Raw genomic sequence first — 24,341 nt, forward strand, 5'->3', positions numbered from 1 at the left:
TTCAAAAGGTTTAGTTTTATTATAACTTATGGACTTGGTCCCAAGACTCAGAAACTGGACACTCTCTCAGTCTGATACATCTGAAAAGGAAGAAGTATCAAAGACCATTCTTCCCAGTTCAAGGCTAGTAGCTCCTATTTGATGGGAGATCGAATCTATTATGCGGAAGTCCCAGGAACAATGCAAGGCCAATCCAGGCATTGCCTCCTAGTCGTATCTTTGTCCCTGAGGTGGTTTGCTCCAAGAAATTGAATTGGGAGCTCCATGGTACTGAACAAGGTCAGGCACCCAGGAGTTTTTTCTGCATTAGAGTTCATTAACAGGCAATTCTGGTGGCCAGGCATAAACAAAGATGTCAAAGGCTATGTTTCGGTGTGCAATGTGTGTGTCCAAAATAAGGAACCTAGATCAACACCCCAAGGTCTCTTACAACCTTTACATTTTTATCATTCTTCTTTGTCTCGTATTTCAATAGACTTTATCACTAGAATTTCTCCATCCCAGGAGAATACGGTTTAATGGTTGTGGTGGACCAATTCTTGAAGGCATGCCATTTTGCCCCTCTTCCCAAGCTTCCTATGTCTTTGGAGATGGCCGATTTTATGTTACAAGATATCTTCTGGATACATGCCTTGCCGGGATATAATTTTGGACCGTGGTCCACAATTCATGTCTAAATTTTGGAAGGCTTTTTGTCAACTCATTCAGGATACTGTTAGCCTATCCTCTGGGTTTCATTTGTGAACCAATGGGCAGACAGAGAAAGTGAACCAGGATTTGGAAAAACCCCTAAGGTGTTTGGTTTCAGGAAACCCAACTACATGGAGTGACCATCTTATTTGGGCAGAGTACGTGCATGATAATCTTTTACACTCCTCCATTGGGAAGTCAGTTCAGCTACAGTCTTCCTCTATTCCTAGAACAAGAGTTTGAGGTAGATGTCCTTGCAGACATTGAGTTGGCTAAGGGGTTCAGGTAAACATGGTCAAAGGCCAGATCAATTTTAATGGGTAACTCCCAACAGCAGCAGCATCAGGCTAAACATCGAAGGTGACCAAGTTCATACTGGGCTAAAGGGTTTAGCTTTCTACTTGAGACTTCCTATGCAAGCAGAATCTCAGAAATAGGCTCTTAAATACATTGGTCCATTTAAGGAAAAACAATCTGATTTTATATCACCTACAATTACCACGATCTCTACGTATTCATCCTACCATTCGTGTTTCCCATCTTAAACCCATACTTTCTAGTCTCTTGGCTCCTGTTTCAAAGTCTCCTCCTCCGCCTTGTTTTAATGATGGTCATCAAGTACACACAGTTCGGTGACTGCTAGACTCTCGTCTTTCTCGTGGTAAAGTATAGCATTTGTGGATGGGGAGGGTTTATGACCCAGCAGAGTGATGGTGAGTTCCTTCCCATAATGAGGCAGTCATAGATGAGAGCTACAGGGAGGTAGTCACACCTAGGCTGTCGGAAGCAGGTCGTCGGGTGACAGTCAGAGGGGGGAAAGCGAAGGTGAGCAGACAGGTAGTGCAGAGCACCCCTGTAACCATTCCCCTGAATAATAAGTTTACCGTCCTGGATACTGTTGGCGGGGACGACCAACCAGGTGTGAGCCACGGTGGCAGGGCCTCCGGCACTGAGTCTGACCCTGTGGTGCAGAGGGGTGGGACGGAGAAGAGGAGAGCTGTCGTCATTGGAAACTCTATAGTCAGGGGAGCAGGCAGGAGATTTTGTGGACGTGAGAAGGACACCCGCATGGTTTGTTGCCTCCCGGGTGCCAGGGTCCGGGATGTCTCTGACCGGGTGAACGACATCCTGGTACGAGAGGGAAAGCAACCAGAAGTAGTGATACATGTTGGGAGCAACGACATAGGCAGGAAGAGGGATGAGGTCCTGAAGTGTGAGTTTCGGGAATTAGACAGAAGGCTGAAGAACAGGACCTCAAGGGTGATGTTCTCAGGATTGCTGCCAGTGCTACGTGACAGAGATAGTAAGAATTGGAGGAGAGGGCAGTTGAATGCGTGGCTGAGGAGTTGGTGCAGGGAGCAGGGTTTTAGATTTTTAGGTCATTGGGATCTCTTCTGGGGAAGGTGGGACCTGTACAGATTGGATGGGTTGCACCTGAACTCGAGGGGAAGCAATATCCTCACAGGTAGGTTTGCTAGCATGGTTCGGGAGGGTTTAAACTAATTTGCGAGGGGGATGGGGCCCAGAGCGACAGAGCAGTGAAAGAAGTGCATGGAGTAAAGCCAGATCTAACATACAGAGAGGCTTTGAGGAAAGAGAAGCAGAATAAACGGTGTAAAGACAGTAAGGTAGAAGGGCTGAAATGTGTGTACCTCAATTCAAGGTGATGAACTGAGAGCTTGGATACATACATGGAATTATGATGTAGTGGCCATTACAGAGACTTGGCTGGCACCAGGGCAGGAATGGATTCTCAATATTCCTGGATTTCAGTGCTTTAAAAGGGATAGAGATGGCAGAAAAAGGGGAGGAGGGGTGGCATTACTGGTCAGGGATACTATTACAGCAACAGAAAGGGTGGGTAATGTAGCAGGATCCTCTTTTGAGTCAATATGGGTGGAAGTCAGGAACAGGAAGGGAGCAGTTACTCTACTGGGGGTATTCTATAGGCCCCCTGGTAGCAGCAGAGATACAAAGGAGCAGATTAGTAGGCAGATTTAGGAAAGGTGCAAAAATAACAGGGTTGTTATCATGGGTGACTTTAACTTCCCTAATATTGCTTGGCACCTGATTAGTTCCAAGGGTTTAGATGGGACAGAATTTGTTAAGTGTGTCCAGGATGGATTCCTGTCACAGTAAGTGGACAGGCCGACCGGGGGAATGCCATACTAGATCTAGTACTAGGTAATGAACCGGGTCAGGTCACAGATCTCTCAGTGGGTGAGCATCTGGGGGACAGTGACCAACACTCCCTGGCCTTTATAATTATCATGGAAAAGGATAGAATCAAAGAGGACAGGAAAATTTTTAATTGGGGAAGGGCAAATTATGAGGCTATAAGGCTAGAACTTGCGGGTGTGAATTGGGATCATGTTTTTGCAGGGAAATGTACTATGGACATGTGGTCGATGTTTAGAGATCTCTTGCGGGATGTAAGGGATAAATTTTTCCCGGTGAGGAAGATAAAGAATGGTAGGGTGAAGGAACCATGGGTGACAAGTGAGGTGGAAAATCTAGTCAGGAGGAAGAAGGCAGCATAAATGAGGTTTAGGAAGCAAGGATCAGATGGGTCTATTGAGGAATATAGGGAAGCAAGAAAGGAGCTTAAGAAGGAGCTGAGAAGAGCAAGAAGGGGGCATGAGAAGGCCTTGGCAAGTAGTGTAAAGGAAAACCCCAAGGCATTCTTCAGTTATGTGAAGAAAAAAAAGGATGACAAGAGTGAAGGTAGGACCAATTAGAGATAAAGGTGGGAAGATGTGCCTGGAGACTGTGAAAGTGAGTGAGGTTCTCAATGAATACTTCTCTTCGGTATTCACCAATGAGAGGGAACTTGATGATGGTGAGGACAATATGAGTGAAGTTGATGTTCTGGAGCATGTTGATATTAAGGGAGAGGAGGTGTTGGAGTTGTTAAAATACATTAGGACAGATAAGTCCCCATGGCCTGATGGAATATTCCCCAGGCTGCTCCACGAGGTGAGAGAAGAGATTGCTGAGCCTCTGGCTAGGATATTTATGTCCTCGTTGTCCACGGGAATGGTACCGGAGGATTGGAGGGAGGCGAATGTTGTTCCCTTGTTCAAAAAAGGTAGTAGGGATAGTCCGGGTAATTATAGACCAGTGAGCCTTACGTCTGTGGTGGGAAAGCTGTTGGAAAAGATTCTTAGAGATAGGATCTATAGGCATTTAGAGAATCATGGTCTGATCAGGGACAGTCAGCATGGCTTTGTGAAGGGCAGATCGTGTCTAACAAGCCTGATAAAGTTCTTTGAGGAGGTGACCAGGCCTATAGATGAGGATAGTGCAGTGGATGTGATCTATATGGATTTTAGTAAGGCATTTGACAAGGTTCCACATGGTAGGCTTATTCAGAAAGTTAGAAGGCATGGGATCCAGGGAAGTTTGGCCAGGTGGATTCAGAATTGGCTTGCCTGCAGAAGGCAGAGGGTGGTGGTGGAGGGAGTACATTCAGATTGGAGGATTGTGACTAGTGGTGTCCTACAAGCATCTATTCTGGGACCTCTACTTTTCGTGATTTTTATTAACAACCTGGACGTGGGGGTAGAAGGGTGGGTTGGCAATTTTGCAGATGACACAAAGGTTGGTGGTTTTGTAGATAGTGTAGAGGATTGTCAAAGATTGCAGAGAGACATTGATAGGATGCAGAAGTGGGCTGAGAAGTGGCAAATGGAGTTCAACCCGGTGAAGTGTGAGGTGGTACACTTTGGAAGGACAAACTCTAAGGAAGAGTACAAAGTAAATGGCAGGATACTTGATAGTGTGGAGGAGCAGAGGGATCTCGGGATACATGTCCAAAGATCCCTGAAAGTTGCCTCACAGGTGGATAGGGTAGTTAAGAAAGCTTATGGGGTGTTAGCTTTCATAAGTCATGGGATAGAGTTTAAGAGTCGTGATGTAATGATGCAGCTCTATAAAACTCAGGTTAGGCCACACTTGGAGTACTGTGTCCAGTTCTGGTCACCTCACGATAGGAAGGATGTGGAAGCATTGGAAAGGGTACAGAGGAGATTTACCAGGATGCTGCCTGGTTTAGAAAGTATGCATTATGATCAGAGATTAAGGGAGCTAGGGCTTTACTCTTTTGAGAGAAGGAGAATGAGAGGAGACATGATAGAGGTGTACAAGATAATAAGAGGAATAGATAGAGTGGATAGCTAGCGCCTCTTCCTCAGGGCACCACTGCTCAATACAAGAGGACATGGTTTTAAGGTAAGGGGTGGGAAGTTCAAGGGGAATATTAGAGGAAGGTTTTTTACTCAGAGAGTGGTTGGTGCGTGGAATGCACTGCCTGAGTCAGTGGTGGAGGCAGATACACTAGTGAAGTTTAAGAGACTACTAGGCAGGTATATGGAGGAATCTAAGGTGGGGGCTTATATGGGAGGCAGGGTTTGAGTGTCGGCACAACATTGTGGGCCGAAGGGCCTGTACTGTGCTGTACTATTCTATGTTCTATATCATTTTGGATCCTCAGTTAAATATGGACTATCATAGCAGTTATAGCCTGTCAGCTGCTGGCCATGGCGGGGGAGGATGGTCCTGTCATGAACTCTTTGGACCAGCAGCAGAGAGCCTCGTGCTCCGACGCACCTGAGCATCATGGATACATTTTACCGAGAACCTTGTTCAGTGACTGGTAGTGTTGTTAAGTTTTCCTTGTGCTTTTTAATATGCTGCTTGTTCTTTGTAAAAGGGTTCCTCGTGCATCCTGTTTTTGATTTATTGAGTTTTGATGTTGATACACATGGGCTTGCCGTGCTATATGCATTATTTAATTTCATCACGACTAGCATTCATCGCTGACACCTGAATTTTGGTTCTGAGTGAACTAATGTTATGTGTATTCTAGTCCTCTCAAGAAAGTATGTTCTGGGTCATTTGTTATTCTTTGGTTATACTTTTAGATTAAATCCTCATCGTTACTTTCTACCTTTAAGTCTTGAGTTTACTCCACAGCTGGGTTTGTTTCCTGAAGGTCTCATTACAGAGGGTATGGTCTGACAGCAGGTCAATGGGACTAAGCAGAATAAAAGTTCAGCCTGGACTAGGTGGGCTGAAGGGGCTGTTTCTGTGGCTGTCATGATTTATGACTCTATAAGTCAGAGTTTGAGGAGGGAATGAGAGGATCAAGCAAAATTCCCTTGATGAAAAGAAATTGGTGCTGAAACAGCACTCTCTTTACCTATGTAGGGACAGTCTAGTGACTGTGTGCGAGAAAAGAAATAGCCTTCTGCTTGTGAAAGACTGATGCTCATTTTGCCCTTGGCTTCACCGTGATCTGTATGAAACTGCTTTGGTAATTAATCAACAGTGCAAATCACAGATTAACAATATAATAACTATTAATGGCCAACCATTGCCCAAAAGATGAACACTTGTGATTTTAGAGAATCATTCCCTCATGTTTAAGTTGCTTTATGAGAATTACATTTATTCTTCAATGTCAGTACATTTTTATCCTTTTTTCCCTCTTTCTTTAATTCAACTTTTTTTATATTCCTGTTTCTTCTTTCTGTAGCTAATTCAACACTGAATTCATCGAGTTAGACTCTCTCTCCTCCCTCATTCCTCAGTTACACTTTCATCTTTTAATCTTGTAATGTCTTTTGCTAGGAAAATATGTTGATCATCCTGACTTTACTCAAGGTCCTAGATGACTGATTAATTTAACTGCAGTATTATTAAGTCTCACTTCCATTACCTTAGTAGAGAACATTTAACTTAGACTCCCACAGAATATAAGCTTACAATTTGGAAGGGAAATTAGAATCAGAATTGTTTAAAATCACTGCATATGTCATGAAATTTGTTGTTTTGCAGTAGCAGTACATTGCAATACGTAGTAATAAAAACTATAAATTACAATAAGAAATATATAGGTTTCAATAGGTACATTTAATGTCAGAGAAATGTATATATAAGGGGTGATTGATAAATTCATGGCCTAAGGTAGAAGGAGTCAATTTTAGAAAACCTAGCACATTTATTTTTCAACATAGTCCCCTCCTACATGTACACACTTAGTCCAGCGGTCATGGACATACAGATCCCTTCTTTGTAGAAGTGGTCCACAGCAGGGGTGATTGATAAGTTTGTGGCCTAAGGTAGAAGGAGATGAGTTATACAGCTCTCGTTACATGCACGTGCAGTTCAACTCTTTGAGTGAAAATGCAGAAAGTTTGAAGTTAATAACTCATCTCCTTCTACCTTAGGCCACAAACTTATCAATCATCCCTGCTGTGAACCACCTGGAGGTCCAAGACGCCAACTTCTACAAAGGAGGGATACGCATGCTCCATGACCACTGGACTAAGTGTGCAAATGTAGGAAAAATAAATGTGCTAGGTTTTCTAAAATTACCTCCTTCTACATTAGGCCACAAACTTATCAATCACTCCTCGTAATATACATCCTGAAATTCTTTTTCTTCGCAAACTATAACATGAAATAAATGGTGCAAAAAGAGAGGAAAGAATAATGAGAGAGTGTTCATGGGACCATTCTCCATTCAGAAATCTGATGGTGGAGGGAAAGAAGCTGTTCCTGAAATGTTGAGTGTGTGTTTTTAGGTCCCTGTACAAATATAAAAAGAAAGAAATAATAATAATAAATGAATAAGCAATAAATATCGAGAAAATGAGGTGAAGAGTTCTTGAAAGTGAATCCATAGGCTGTGGGAACATTTCAGTGTTGGGGCAAGTAAAGTTGAGTGAAGTCATCCGCTTTGGTTCAAGAGCCTGATGGTTGAGGGGTAATATCTGTTTCTGAACCTGCTGGTGTGAGTCCTGACACTCCTATACCTTCTCCTTGGTTGCAGCAGTGAAAAGAGTGCATAAACTGGGTGGTGGGGGTCCCTGATGATGAATGCTGCTTTCCTGCAACAATGCTTCATGTAGAAGTGCTCAATGGTGGGGAGGGCTTTACCTGTGATACACTAGGCCATATCCACTACTTTTAATAGGATTTTCTGTTCAAGAGCATTAGTGTTTCCATACCAGACTATGATCTCTGGAAATCGTACCTGAACCTCGTGTAACTTTCTTGGTCATAAGACCTAAATGCTTCTGATCTGGCCCTCAGCAGATTGCAGATTTCATGGTTCATTCAGGACCTCTGATTGAGAAAGACTTTAATTGATTCTATGGGAACACACTTGCCTGCAACTTTTTTAATAAAGTTCGTGCCAACAGTGGTGTATTCATTGTACAAATGCAAGAAAAAAGAAAGAATAATAATAAATAAATAAGCAATAAATATTGAGAAAATGAGATCAAAATGATTCCTTGAACATGGCTTAGTCCGCTGACTCAAAGCAATCCTGTAGCCATTCCATTGCCTCCCATGACCACCTTTTTATTGTCCTAATCTCTGGAGCTTTGCCTGATTTCGGGTAGGAGAAGGACAGCCAAGTGATCCGATTTACTGAAATGCAGTCAGAGTATGGAACAATAGGCATTCCTTATCTTAGTAAAACAGTGGGCTGGTGTGTTATAACCTCTGGTGCTATAGATTATGTGCTGATGGTAATTGGCAGGGTTTTCTTCAAACAAGCCTGGTTAAAATTGCCAGCTATGATGTGAAGTGCATCAGGATGGACTGTTTCTTGTTTGGAGATGGCATCATGCAGTATCTCAAGTGCTTGATTATAGTCAGCCACTGGTGGTTTATAAACTGCGGTCAAGATTATGGAAGAGAGCATCTTTGGTAAATAGAATGGTCAGCATTTGATCATTTGGTGTTCAAAGCTGAGGAAACATGGGTTTGTCAAACTGCTGCCTCGGAGCACCACTGGGAGTTTATCATGAAGCACACACCTCCGCCTTTTGTCTTTTCCAAATCAGCAATGTAGTCCATATGGTAAATTGAGAATCCTTCCAGTTTGATCACTGTATCTGGCATGCCTGGAGAAAACCACATCTCACTCAGACATAGAACACAACAATCCCTCATTTCTCTCTGATACAGCAATCTGGCCCTCAGATCCTCAATATTGTTCTCCAATAATTCCACATTTGCTAACAAGATGCTAGGTAGATAGGACACCATTCCTCTGCATTTCAGCCCGGTTTTGAATCATCCTCTTCTGCCTCTCTTCCGGCCATGACAATGAACCTTGGTCCAGTTAAAGGTGCCGTACCTGCTTGCTCCATTGAGGCCTTCAGAAGATTATGAAATCAGTAGATCATTTAGTATATTTAAAAGTACATTGCTTAGAAGGAACTTACAAATAACAGTGGGAGTAATTGAAAAGAGGCATATGTAGAAGTATTGTCCACAGCCCACAGAGAGTCACTGTGGTTCACCGGCATTGCATTTTGAAGGTGTCCTCAATACCAGGGAGGCTAGTGCCCATGATGGAGCTGGCTAAATTTACAACTTTCTGCAGCTTTGTCCAATCCTGTACAGAGGCCCCTCCATAGCAGACACCGATGCAACCAGTTATTATGCTCTCCACAGTACATCTGTAGAAATAGTCGAATGTCTTTGGTGACATACCAATTCTCCTGAAATTCTGTTGTGATCTTCTTTGTAATTGCAACAATACGTTGGAATCTTTCCACTGCCAGTCCCTCAATAAGGACCTATGTGTGTTCCCCTGACGTCCCCCTCCTGATTCACAATCGATTCCTTGGTTTTACTGACATTGTGTGCAAGCCTGTTGCTGTAACACCACTCAAAGCAGCTCATCTATCTCACTGCCGTATGTCTCCTCATCACCATGTGAAATTTTGCCATTTGAGAGGAGCTTCATCACGCAATCATGGGTGTAGAGAGAGTAGAACAGCGGGCTAAACATCCACGCTTAAGGTATGTCAGTGTTAATTGTCAGTGAGGAGATGCTATTTCTGATCCACACAGACTGTAGTCTCCTGGTGAGGAAGTCAGGGAAACCAATTGCAGAGAGAGGCACAGAGGCCCAGGTTCTGGAGCTTTCTGATTAGAACTGAGTGTGTTGAATGCTGAACTATAGTCAATAAACAACAGCCTGATGTAAATATTACTATTATCCAGGGAAACCAAGGCTGACTGAAGACCCTGTGGGATTGCATTTACTCCAGATTTATTGTGGCAATAGGCAAATTTCGGTGGGTCCAGGTTCTTGCTTAGGCAGGAGCTGGTTATAGCCATGACCAACCACTCAAAGCACCTCATCTCAGTAGATGTAAGTGCCACTGGGTGATAGCTGCTGAGGCAGCTCACCTTGCTCTTCTTGGGCACAGGTAAGATCGTCACCCTTTTGAAGCAGGTAGGAACTGCCGACAGCAGCAGAGAGAGAGAGAGATTGAAAATGTCCTTGAACACTTCCACCAGTTAGTTTTCATAGGTGTGTCTGAAATGACTGAAATTATAACCTTAGAGGTACCAACTTTCGTTAAGTAATATGAACAGCATACATAAGTAATAGTCAAAAAGCCTCCGGCTTTCACAAACCCAATTAAATATTAACCAGAATCTTTATTCCTTATTTCTCAACATATGTAAAATGTTAAAAAAAAAGCTTGAACATTCTTTTTCATTAGCACTGGCATTTAAAGAAAGAATGTAGTAATTCAGTTTGAAGTATTAAACCAGTTAGATGTCAAACAGTACGCTTGAACACTCATTGTAATAGGATTCAACAGTAAAGAAACATAAAATAAAACAGCAGAAATGATGAATAATTTAAAGTAAACCCAGGTCCTGTTCCTTGTATTTAGTATTCCATGTTCCTGACATATCTATGAAGGTAGTTATACCATAAGACATGGGAGCAGAATTAGGCTAATTATCCCATCAAGTCTGCCCTGCCATTCGATCATGGTTGATTTATTTTCCCCATTAGCCCCATTCTCTGCCTTCTCCCCATAACCTTTGAACCTTACTAATCAGAAACCAATCAAACTCCACTTTGAATATACCCAACATTCATCTGTGACAATGAATTCCACAGATTCACCACCTCCCTTTAGAACAACGCCTCTGTTCTAAAGGGGCATTCTTGTCTTCTGAGGCTGTGCCCTCTGCTCCAAGATTCCCCACTTTTGGAAACCTCCTCTCCACATCCACTGTCGGGGCATTATAGTATTCAATAGAGTTCGAGATACCACTATTAAAAAAAAAAATCCCCTCCATATCCACTCTTTGCCTTCTGCCAGTCAGCCAATCTTCTATCTATGCCAGGATCTTTCCTATAATACCATGAGCTCCTGTCTTGCTTAGCAGCCTCAGATGTAACCTCTTCTCAAAGGCCTTCTGATGATCCAAATCAACAACATCCACTGACGCTTATTTGCCTATCCCATTGCTTCCTCAAGGAATTCCAGTAGATTTGTCAAGCGAGCTTTTCCACTAAGGAAGCCATGTTGACTTCAGTCTATTTTATCATCAGAATCAGAATCATGATCCTTTATTATCGCCAAGTATGTGGATACATACAGGGAATTTGATGCTGGTTTCCCTGAGCTCTCACTGTACAGAATCATGTACCTCCAAGTATTCTGAAAACTCATCCTTAACAGATGGACTTTAACATTTTGTCAAAAACTGAAGGCAGGCTAACTGGCCTATAATTTTCTGTATTTTGCTTTCTGCTCTTCTTAAAGACTGGAGTGACAACTGTGATTTTCCAGTATTTCAGAACCATTCCAAAATCTACTGATTCTTGAAACATCACTACTAGTGCTGCCACAATCTCATCACCTATCTTTCAGAACTCTGGGGTAAAGATAGATAGATACTTTATTGATCCCAAAGGAAATTGCAGTGTCACAGTATAGTTACCTCAAACATCCAACAGGAGGGGTCATCACTTCCCCAGCTATAGGTTGACTCATTATAGAGCCTAATGGCCGAGAGTAAGAATAACCTCATATTGTGCTCTTTGGAGCATGCAATTGTCTTAGTCTTTTACTAAAAGTGCTCCTCTGTTCAGCTAAGGTGACATACAGAGTGTGAGAAACATTGTCCAAAATTGCCAGGATTTTCCATAGGGTCCTTTGTTCTGTCATAGCCTCCAGTGTGTCCAATTTCACTCCTGTAACAGAGCCAGCCTTTCTAATCAGTCTATTGAGCCTGTTGGTATCACCCATACTGATGTCCTTGCCCCGCCAGAACACCACATAGAAGATTGTACAGGTAAAAACAGACTGCTAGAACAAGTGAAGTAGAGGCCTGCATACTCCAAAGATGAGTCTCCTCAGGAAATAGAGGCAACTCTAGCCTTTCTTGTACGCAACATCTGTGTTGGTGCTCCACTCAAGTCTGTCATCCAGGTCCTTACCACATCCACGTCCTCACCATCAATAGTAACAGGGAGCAGTGCAGGCTTAGTCTTTCTAAAGTCCATCATCATCTCCTTTGTCTTACTGATATTGAGCTGCAGATGATTATACTTGCACCATTTGACAAAGTCCTCCACCAAGGTCCTATATTCATCCTCCCATCCTTCCTTTATACATGCAGCTATGGCTGAGTCATCAGAGGATTTCAGCAGATGACATGACTCAGTGTTGTATCTAAAGTCCGAGGTATACAGGGTAAACAGGAAGGGAACCAATACAGTCCCCTGTGGGGCCCCAGTGCTGCTTATAGCCATGTCTGACACACAGCTCGGAAGCTGCACAAAATGTAGCCTGCCAGTCTGGTAGTTCATTATCCAGGATACAATGAAAGTGCCAACATGCAGTGAACAGAGTTTTTCCCCCAGCAATGAGGGCTGCATAGTATTGAAGGAACTTGAGAAATCAAAAAACATGATCCTCACAGTGCTGCCCTGCTTATCCAACTGGGAGCAGGCTCTGTTAAGCAGGTAGATGACAGCATCGTTGACTCCAATGTGCTCCTCGTAGGCAAACTGCAGGGGATCAAGGGCTGAGCTTACGAGGGGTCAAAGGTGAACCAGAACCAGCCTCTCTAGGGTCTTCATGATATGTGACATCAGGGCCACCAGATAGTAGTCATTCAAGACTTTTGATTGGCTCTTCTTGGGTACGCGGACTATACATGATGTTTTCCAGACAGTCAGGACCCTTTCCAGGCTGAGACTCTGAAAATGCAATGGAGAACTTCACACAGCTGCTCAGCACACTCCTTCAGGGCCTTGGGGTGCACACCAATCAGTCCCGATGCTTTATTGTATCTGATTTTCCCCAGAGCCCTTCTCACCTGCTCGGTAGAGGAGGTGAGTCTGTGATGACTGAGGAGTTAGTGGAGGTTGGGGGCTGGAGGAGATGAAGATCGGGACAATAACATTTGGTATGTAGAAGTATGGATGGTCGGTGCAGGGCAAAGAGGGCACGTAGTTAGTCGTAGCCTGTGTTGTTCATCAGCATGTGGAACTGGAGAGGGAGGAGGGAACAGAAAGAAGAGGAGGCATTGGTACTGAGGGAGCATTGGGTGCTTCAGAACTTGGACTGGTGTGCTGAGAGGGATGTGAACAGGAGGACAATTGTCAAACCTATTGAAGAAACACACATCAAAGTTGCTGGTGAACGCAGAAGGCCAGGCAGCATCTCTAGGAAGAGGTACAGTCGATGTTTCAGGCCGAGACCCTTCATCAGGATTGAAGAATCGGTTTAACTTATTAACCCATTCATGGCTGCATTCCGCGGTTCTACAGCTAGGCTGATTGAAGCCAGAGATGTTCTTCATGCTTCTCCTCACTTCCCGTGTGCTATTCTGCCCAATCTTGTTCTCCAGCTCTCTCGTGTATTCCTCTTTAGCCACCTTGATCTTCTTTTTAGCTCACTGCACATGTTTAACTTCCTCCCTGCCTCCTGATCTGAAGGCTCTCTTTTTGTGGTTGAGAAGAGCCTTTAGATCACTAGTGACCCATGGTTTGTTGTTAGGGATGCAGTAAGCAGTCCTTGATAGTATTACAGTATCCACACAGAACTTGATGAAACCAGTGACGCAATCAGTAAGTCTGTTAATGCTCTCCCCATATGGTTCACAAAGCACATTCCAGTCAGTAACCTCAAAACAGCTTTTCAAAGCCTTAATGGCCATTGGAGACCATTTCTTTATTATCTTAACATTGGTTAGCTGTTGTTGTACTTTGGGCTTATATAAGGGAACCAGATTGTGATCTGATCTTTCAAGTGGGGGAGAGCTGTGGAACTCTGTGCATCTTCAACATAAATATTTCAGCTGGTCCAGGTGACTTATCTATCGTAGACCATAAGACCATAAGATATAGGAGCAGGATTAGGCTATTTTGCCCATCAAGTCTGCTCTGCTGTCTTCAAACCTTTTCGCTTCCCAAGCACCATCTCCTCAATAATTACTTTGCCCAACAATTATATCTGCCTATGACTTACTTGGAATTTTGTGTTTTCCACAGCAAAGTGTGATACAAGATACTTACTCAGTTTGTCAGCCTTTTTTTTTATCTCCGTTGCTCCCTCTCCAGCACCATTTTCCAGTGGTTTGGTGTCTACTCCTGCCTCTCTTTTACTCTTTATGTATCTGAAATAGATTAATATCATCTTTAATATTATTGGCTAGCTTACCTTCATATTTAATCCTTTCTCTCCTTCTTGATCTTTTTAGTTGCCTTCTCAATTTTCTAGTTTCCCATTAATTTTTGATATATATTGTATGTGTTCTCTTTTGCTTTTACTGTCTTCGACATCCCTTGTTAGCCATGGCATGGCTGCCTCATCCCATCTTTAGAATGTTTCTTCTTCTTTGGGATAAATTGATCCTGCATACTTTGAATTACTCCTTGAAACTCCAGCTCTTGGTGCTCTACCATCAGCCTGGTGAGAGTCCACTTCCAATAAAATTTGACTATCTCCTCTCTCATACCACTGTAGCTATTCAGCTGTGAGACTCATAATCCAATTTTAGCTTCTCCCTCTCAAATTGCAAGATGAATTCTATCATATTATGGTCACTGCTTCCTAAGGACTCCTTTACTTTCAGCTCGTTCATCAAATCTTGTTCAACAGCAAATGTGGAATTTCCTTGTCTCTCATCGGCATTTTACATATTCCCTGTCTTTGTACCAGTTCCAACCTAAGTTTCTCAATCTATCTGAATATTGAAATCCCCCATTTCCCATTTTACCTGTCATTTCTATCTCCCATCGTAATTTGTACCCTACATCCTGGTTACTATTTGGAGATTTGCGTATAATTCCCATCAGGGTTTTTTTTTTACTCTTGCAGTTTCTTAACTCTATCCAAAGGGTTCTGTATCTTCTGATCCAATGTCACTCCTTTCTAAGGATATAATATCCTTTTTTTTTTACCAACAGAGCTATTACATTTCCTCTGCACACCAGTCTGTCTTTTTAATGCAATGAGTATCCTTTAATGTTATGCTGTCAGCAGTGATGTTTTTTCAATCACAACTTTGTGATGTTCACAATGTCATACTGTGCCTGCCAATTTATAGCTATGTTATAAGCTCATCCACCGTATTTAGTAAACTTTGTGTTTTCAAATAAAATACATTCAATTTGTATTCGTCACTCTTCTCAATTTTGTCTCCATGTTACTTGAAGATAATTTTTTATGTTCCTTTCTAAATTTTCTCTCTTATACTTCATTCTGGAGACATCAGTAACCTCCCTCGTACTCTCTTTCCCTTCTACTTTATCCGTCTTTTTCCCAACTGTTGAACCCATCCACCCTGCCAGTTAGTTTAAAGCCCTATCCACAATCCTAGTTATGTGATTTGTCAGGACCTCAGTCCCAGTATGGTTCAGGTGAAGCCCCTCCCATCAGAACAGCGTCTCCCTTCCCAATACTGGTGCTAATGCCCTGCAAATTCAAACCCACTTTTCATACACTAATCTTTGAGCCATGCATTTGACTCTCTGACCTTACTAATCCTGTTCCAATTTGCAAGTTAACAATTTTTTTGGTTCTGAGATTTAATTTAGTCCCTATCTGCTCAAATTCCCTCAGCAGAACCTCCTTCCTTGCTTTTCCTACATTGTTGATATCCACATGGGCCAAGACAACTGAATCTTTCTACTCTTACTCCAAGTTCCTTTGCAGGTCAAATGAGATGTGCAGTAAATGGGCACTAGGCAGGCAATAAAACTTTTGGGACCCTTGATCCTTGTGACAGAAAATTGTGTCTTTCCCCTTTACTATGCATCTTCAATTACAACTGGATTTCTCTTCTCATCCTCCTCTTGAATGGCTTTCCAACCCTCAGCGCCATGGTTAGTTTGCATGGCTTTCCCACAACCCCTACTCCCATCGTCACAGGGAGCAACAACCTCAGACCTGTTGGACTGGCTTAAGGGTTGAGACTCCTCTACACTACTTCCTGACCCTCATTTCCTGCCTCACTCACAGTCACACCCTCTTGTCCCTAACCACAAACCGATTTTGAAGTTGTCAATCTAACAGGCGTGATTACCTCCTGAAACATGTTATTCAGACAACTCTCCCCTATTGTGATGCATCACAATGTTGAAGCTCGGATTCCAGGTCACCATCTTTGAGCCTGAGTTCTTCGAGCAACCATCACCTGTTTCAGATGTGGTCACCAGGAACGACAATGGGATCCACCAGCTCCCTCATCATGGAGCCACAACACATCAGCTGTCCCTGCATCCCTGCTTTACTTATTTAGTTGTAATTTGTTGTCTTTTTATTTAACTATTATTAAAATGGAGTACAACTGAGAAACAGTATGTAACTTCTCCTTAAGGTATAATTCACGAGCCTAGTGGGACCTTTCTATCCTGCCCACCATAGTGAATGGTAAAATGCTAGAAATACTTCACTATTTGGAACAATTTCCCTAAACGGGTACCTGATTGGTGAAAACTTCCTATGGTAAAATGCAACCCTTCAATAGCATACATGCCCAATAATATCAGTCATTGAAAGGCTTGTAATTTTTGTGAATGGCACTGAAGAGTATCCAATGAATTCTGCCATATTTTTAATTATACATGATCATAAAATATTATAAAATTTTAAAACAATCAGGAACGTAAAAAAATTAATCTACATATAATTAATGAGTGATTAAGTAAATTTATAATTAATTCAAAATTAATTCCAAAAGAAATGCAAATGACTTGGATTCCCTTCTATCTTTAGCTGCCATTCCTTTCCGTTCAAATGAATGATGCTGTTGACGCTATGCCAGTTTAAACCTGGCTCAGGTTTAGTACCTAGACTTCCAGCAGGAACACAGAGCAGCCAAAGGAAGTTGGTATTCTGCCACTGGAACCCCTGGTGAACCAGAGTTATGAACAAAAGGCCCTGTTTAAGAATGTAGCAGAAAGTTCACCTCCTGTAGCTCTCAAAAATGATTTGAATTTTTACATTGTGTCTCTCACTAAAAGTTGTCTAGCTCCAGAGTAATTAAACATGTTTGACCTCTTGGTTCAGTTTCAAAGCCAAATCTGAATAAATTCTGATACCAATAATATTTACGAATTTTTTGGCTACTGGATTGGAATTTAAATTCATGAGTTTTAAATTATTAAGTCAATCTGAAATAATGTTAAATTAAAATCTGAGTTTTTAATAGACCCAGTAAATGCTCTTGAGTTTTTGCAAGAAGATAAGAGTGAACTTTTAGGTTACTGGCCTTTCATAAGAATAGAAATGGAACTTTTTAGAGTCTCAAGTCACCACTGACTTGAAGCATGGACACTTTCTCTGTTTTTTTCTTCACAAAAAAGTCCCAAACTATTGAGATTTTTTTCTGATTTCAAGCAATAATATTATTTTGCCCTGGAACCAATATTTTACAAGGAACTTTGCAGAAAATTGAAATGTGGCTAGAATATTTTAAAAGAACATTAAATTCATAATAATATGGTGGCATAATAATATTGATTACTCTCATTCTAAGATTCGATTTACTCCCCGTAATTTGCTTAGCCCACTGGCAGATTTTTGCTTGGCTGACTATCCAGGGTAACTTATACATATCTCCAGGAACAGTGAGGTGAGATAGAAGTAATGAGATGAAGATTAGTTTAGTTTGTCACATGTACACTGAAGCATCGAAACATATGGTAAAATGTTTGTGACAATGTCCAGCACAGTCCAAGGATGTGCTGGGAACAACCTGGAAGGATCGTCATGCTTCCAGAACCAATATATCATGCCCACATCTTACTCAGCCATTCATCTTTGGAATGTGGACCACCTAGAAGAAAGCCATGTGGTCACAAAGAGAACATACAAACTTCTTGCAGACTGTTGCAGGGTTTTTAAACACCAATTGCTGGCACTGTAAAAAGGTATGCTACCATGCTGCCCAACATCAAGATCTGGGATCAGTGTTTATGGAGCGTAGGGCTTTGATAATCCAGCTGAAATTCAAGCATGGAAGAATACATCAGGTTCAATCTAAGCATTTAATATCAACTAATATTTAGTCAAAAGTAACAAGATTCATATCAGAAAATACTTAGTTAAAATAAATGAAACTGAGTCACGTGATAAAGAGACTGAAATGTCTTTGTATTCAAACATTTATTCCAGTAGGAACACATTTATATAATTCCAAAACCCACAATAATACAATTAACACTGATGGTATAATGCTTTGTAAATACTTGACATGTTTATATTTTGCATTATAGCTAATCCCCATCCATATTTCCGGAAGCAGGTATAATTTGTCTAATTGTATCTTTGCAGCATTAAAACAGGGGAATTCAAACTGATAGAATAGATGTTTTCTTATTTAGTATCATTGTAGAAAATTGAATTGTTCTTTGTACAGCATTTATTAATGTTCTTTAATTATCGAAATTATATTGCATTTCTAAAATATATATGAATCTTTTCTTACTGCACTATTTATTCCCTTGCAAACTGTCCAACAGTCTTTGAAAACTGAAGAAGCAGCTGCCAAAAATGACGTGCAAAAACTTCTGGACATAAGCCAGAAGCAGAAGTGAGTGATCTACCTTTCATTATTGTGTATGAAAAGAGCCTGTGGTAAGTGTGTAGAATATATTGGTAATATTATTCATAATTATAGTTTTACATATGTTCCCAGATTTAAATAACCAACCTGCCTTTAGTCCTACTGCAACTCTTCTGGTTACCGAGCATCTAACCCTGTCAGACTAAATCTTACGCTGGTGAACTTAGTTTTGAGGGAAGAAGTCTGAAATAGGATTTATAATATGATACTATAGTCTCATACTGAATTCCTAACTGATTATATTTTCTCTCCTACACTTATGCTTTCAATATATGGCAGAGCGCATCAATGCAGTAAATGGGATATTAATAAATGTATGGGATTACATTGGTTTCCCTATTTTCTTCATTTCTTCTGTAAGTGATGTGCATATTTTAGAGAGTGATAGCACACATTAAAAGCTAATAAAATTCAGATCTTAAGTACTTCAACGAAAGCAGACAAGTTTTTCTTCGTGCCACTTAGAGTCAAGCCACTGACATTCTGGCCATCGACACTCAATTGCATAGAACAATGAAAAATATCAATGATGAAATAATGGGTGGCATAAAGACAAATCTGTCTGATTTTGTTGGGACTGTTGGTTGAGCTCTGAATTTAATTAGTTTATAATGTCTGCAATTATTCTGTAAAATCCATATATTTTTCAGACAAGGAATAAACAATATCATTTGAGCCTTCCGAAAACAAAAAAAAAGTCATTAAAAGATGGAAAACACAAGAGATTCTGCAGATGCTGGAAATCCAGAGTAACACACACACAATGCTGTTCAGCAGCTCGGGGAGAATCTATGGAAAGGAATAAAGAGTTGATGTTTCCGTTCGAGACTCTTCTTCAGGACTGGAATGGATGGGGGGAGAAGTCAGAAAGTAGGGGAAAGGGAAAGCGTACCAGTTAGAAGATGATAGATAAAGCCAGGTGAGGGGGTGGGGGGTAAGTGGGTGAGGGTGGGGATGAAGTAAGCGGCTGGGAGGGGAATAGGTGCAAAAGGCAAAGGGATTAAGAAGAAGGAATCTGATAGGAGAGGACAGTGGATCATAAGACCATAAGACCATAAGACAAAGGAGCAGAAGTAGGCCATTCGGCCCATCGAGTCTGCTCCGCCATCTTATCATGAGCTGATCCATTCTCCTATTTAGTCCCACTCCCCCGCCTTCTCACCATAACCTTTGATGCCCTGGCTACTCAGATACCTATCAATCTCTGCCTTAAATACACCCAATGACTTGGCCTCCACTGCTGCCCGTGGCAACAAATTCCATAGATTCACCACCCTCTGACTAAAAAAATTTCTTCGCATTTCTGTTCTGAAAGGGCGCCCTTCAATCCTTAAATCATGCCCTCTTGTACTAGACTCCCCCATCATGGGAAACAACTTTGCCACATCCACTCTGTCCATGCCTTTTAACATTCGAAATGTTTCTATGAGGTTTCCCCTCATTCTTCTAAACTCCAAGGAATACAGTCCAAGGGCGGACAAACGTTCCTCATATGTTAACCCTCTCATTCCTGGAATCATTCTAGTGAATCATCTCTGTACCCTCTCCAACGTCAGCACATCCTTTCTTAAATGAGGAGACCAAAACTGCCCATAGTACTCCAAGTGAGGTCTCACCAGCGCCTTATAGAGCCTCAACATCACATCCCTGCTCCTATACTCTACTCCTCTAGAAACGAATGCCAACATTGCATTCGCCTTCTTCACTACTGACTCAACCCGGAGGTTAACTTTAAGGGTCTCCTGTACGAGGACTCCCAAATCCCGTTGCATCTCAGAACTTTGAATTCTTTCCCCATTTAAATAATAGTCTGCCCGTTTATTTTTTCTGCCAAAGTGCATAACCATACACTTTCCAACATTGCACTTCATTTGCCACTTCTCTGCCCATTCTTCCAATCTATCCAAGTCTCCCTGCAGACTCTCCATTTCCTCAGCACTACCGGCCCCTCCACCTATCTTCGTATCATCAGCAAACTTAGCCACAAAGCCATCTATTCCATAATCCAAATCGTTGATGTACAATGTAAAAAGAAGCGGCCCCAACACTGATCCCTGTGGAACACCACTGGTAACCGGCAGCCAACCAGAATAGGATCCCTTTATTCCCACTCTGTGTTTCCTGCCAATCAGCCAACGCTCTATCCACGTATGTAACTTCCCGTAATTCCATGGGCTCTTATCTTGTTAAGTAGCCTCATGTGTGGCACCTTGTCAAAGGCCTTCTGAAAATCCAAATATACAACATCCACTGCATCTCCCTTGTCTAGCCTACTGGTACTTTCCTCAAAAAATTGTAATAGGTTTGTCAGGCAGGATTTTCCTTTAAGGAATCCATGCTGAGTTCTGCCTATCTTGTCATATGCCTCCAGGTACTCTGTAACCTCATCCTTGACAATCAACTCCAACAACTTCCCAACCACTGATGTCAAGCTAACAGGTCTATAATTTCCTTTTTGCTTCCTTGCCCCCTTCTTAAATAGCAGAGTGACATTTGGGTGAAAGGGAAAAAAGGGGGCATCAGAGAGAGGCAATAAGTAAGTGAGGAGAAGAGAAGTGGTAAGAGGAGAGCCAGAATGGGGAATGGAAAAAGGAGCAAAGGGGGTGAGAGAAATTACCAGATGTTAAAGAAATTGATGTTCATGCCATCAGATTGGGGCTACCCAGACGGAATATGAGGTGTTGCTCCTCCAATCCGAAAGTTGGGATTAGAAGATGGATTAGATCTTGCACATATTTATAGCTTCTATATCAATAGCCAAACAATTAAGTCTAAATCATATAACTATCATGTTTCCAATCTATTAACTCATGCTGGAAAGATTTTCATTCTGTTATTGCAACTTTGTCAGTAATATGTTTTCTGTGTACAGTATAAATATGGTTTCCAATGGAAATTTATTCTTACAGAAATCATTGTTATATATTCAAATAATCTTAACACTCATGATTTATTAGTGTGATTGAATGGTGGGGATAATATTCCCAAGATAGGTAATCAGCACACAGCACTTATTTCCTCATTTTCTATTAATCTCATATAGACCACACACAATAACTAATGAAAACTCTTGCATAAGTACCAATCGGAGGAATGAATAGAGCTGATCATTAGTTGTCCAAGTAAATTCAAGTACCAGGGTCTGAATGGGGGAAGATTGAAATGCTAACTAGAGTGGGATTAGAGTTCCAACTACATAACTCTTTGAGCTATGAAAGTAAACATAGGATCCTTAGGGAAATGTAACAGAGTATCAGAAAACAGGAAGCTAATGGATCCTTCAATAAAAAGCCTAGAGATAGCTTACTCTTAGAAATGACTTGCTGGAGTCAATGGGAACTTATTCAGAGAAACATCATTGGAGATTGGAATATTGAGACAGCGAGTGCAGCCATCGGAGGGCTCTGCACAAGTGATCTCTCTCTCTCTCTCTCTCTCCCGGTTCCTGAGTTGGGTGAGTCCAAATAAGCTTTGTTTCAGACTGTCACAACGAAACAGCAGTCAGTTCATCTCCCCCCTCACTGTGGAAGGGGTGACACTTCTCTCTCTCTTGTTCATGAGGGGGAGAGTCTTTGGCACATCGAACTGTTGGGTGAGCAATGATTTTTCTTGGACTGCAGGTGATGGTCTCTTTGGGGACCATGCTATTGCTTGCTTGGCGGGCGGTGGGCCCTGATGCTTCCTGCTGGAACGGGGGGAAGGGTTGATGCTTCGCTGCTGCTTGTGCGTGGGAGGGAGTCAGGAGGGGGTGGTTTGGGGTCCTAATGATTTTCTGTCATTCATTCTTTGAGGCTTTTCTTCTGTTTTGTGGATGTCTGTGAAGAGTAAAAATTTTACTTTGTATACTGTATATGTTATCTGATTATTAAATGGAACCATTGAACCATTCAATGAACGGCAATGCTCTGTTTAATGAGAGAGAAATGAAGTTTGAGGAAGTAAAGGTTCTTGTCAGTGCATAATATATAGTAAATCTAGACTCAAACGTTTACCTGATTCCAGAGTAAAGTGGAATGATACTCTCTGAATGCAGTATTCCCAGTTGGAAGCATGTGATCTTTATGTTGAAAGACTTACATGAATTATTTCTAAATATAAACAGAAATGCTCAACACATAGACAGCAACAGAGGAGAGAGAAATTAAGTTAAACATTTTAATTAATGATTTTTACTGGAAATGGAAAACATATTTAAAAAGATAAAGAGAAAGCTTTGAGAGAGGGAAATGCAAGAACAGTTAATTTGCAGAACTAATAATATAAATGGGATTAATTAAATAATTGAAATGCAGGTCCTGTGTGATTAGGAATGGAAGTAACAATACCTGAAATGACAGAAGTGTCTCTGTCCTGTTAATGCAATGTTATCTGTTAGCTAGAGGGAGGGTGATGTTGATTACTGAACTCACAGCAAGATTTGGTTATACAGCACAATAATGTCAATTTTACAGAAAATAGTCTATTTAAAAAGCAGAAGAAGCTGAACTTATAGAAGTGAGTAACAACAAATTGTCAATAAATTCAGAGCAATTTAACCAGGAAAAAAGTGATTGAGGATAGATATTCACTTGGAAAATGTACTTCAGTTCAATCTGACTTACACCAACCCAGTCAGTAAAATTGACTGACAATGGAATTTCAATCTTCCTTTCTCTGTCTTGGATAAACAATGTTATGATGTGGAGTCTTGATAACCTCCAGAAGTTTGTAAAGATGCAACTGGAAGGATTCTTAAGCTCATTAGACTTCTTAGCTCCAGGACCAAAGGGCTGAGTTTGAGAAATAAGGTAAGAGTCAATCTCCTTGGCATTAGAAAGGGAATTGGGAGCCCTGGTAAGCAGAGGTCAATGGGCACAATGGAGAATAGTCAAAATTATGTCATATCTTGCTGAAAGAAAATCAGTTGTAGTTGTCAGAGGTCAATCATATCAGTCCTGTGACATCACCACAGGAGTTCCTCGTGCAATGTCCTAAACCTCAGCAACTTCAGTTGCCTCATCAGTGATATTCCATCTATCATAAGGTGAGAAGTGGGGGTGTCTATTGATTCCACAATGTTCACCTTCATCCACAACCCATCAGCAGACAAAGCAGGCCATATCTGCATGCAGTAAAGCCTAAGAAACATTTTGGCATGGGCTGACTAGTAGCATGTTACATCCATGACACAAACTGTCAGCTATTGACCATCTCCAACAAAAAACAATCTACCCACCTTTGTTTTACAATGGCATTTCTGCAGCTAAGTCTGTCCCCATTTGCATCTTGGGGATTTACAACTGAGTAGAAACTCAACTGAGGTTGGAACAGTGGCACAGAAATTAGTCTTGTTGCTGCATGACACTGTCAGCTTGACTCAATCGCGACTTTGGGTGCTGGTTGTGTGGCATTTGCAGGTTCTCATTATGCACTGGTCTCCCAAAGATATCCAGTGGGCTAATCATCCTCTTCACAGTGTTGATGGCATAGATGGATAGGAGCAGAACTGGTGAGAGTTAATGGATTAAGTTTTATATTACTGGGGGAATTGAACTGAAGTATTTACTGAGAGCTGGCATCTTCCTTGTGTTGCTATACCAAATCTATATTTCATCCCAATTTCCAAGTTTTTTTAATTTCTCTTTTTGAACCTCAAGTGTAGCTCCTTGTTAAAAGCCTTCTGAAAGTCCAAATACACTTTCATTGTTCATTGCTCATTGTTGTATGTGCAGTCTCTCACATCTTGGCCAGTA

General features: G+C 41.5%; 1 protein-coding gene across 2 annotated transcripts in view; it reads left to right on the plus strand.

Moving 5' to 3' along the window:
- The window catches only part of luzp2 (leucine zipper protein 2), a 427,971-nt gene that overhangs the window by 215,015 nt on the left and 188,615 nt on the right, over window positions 1-24,341 (plus strand). For both annotated transcript variants that reach the window (XM_063061752.1, XM_063061753.1), the window contains one exon: window positions 18,506-18,576. In XM_063061752.1, coding sequence (XP_062917822.1) covers window positions 18,506-18,576 — 71 coding nt within the window. The remainder of the gene's footprint in view (window positions 1-18,505; window positions 18,577-24,341) is intronic.

Source organism: Mobula hypostoma, chromosome 11 (genome assembly GCF_963921235.1).
Source record: "Mobula hypostoma chromosome 11, sMobHyp1.1, whole genome shotgun sequence".
In the NCBI taxonomy this organism is placed as follows: Eukaryota; Metazoa; Chordata; class Chondrichthyes; order Myliobatiformes; family Myliobatidae; genus Mobula; species Mobula hypostoma.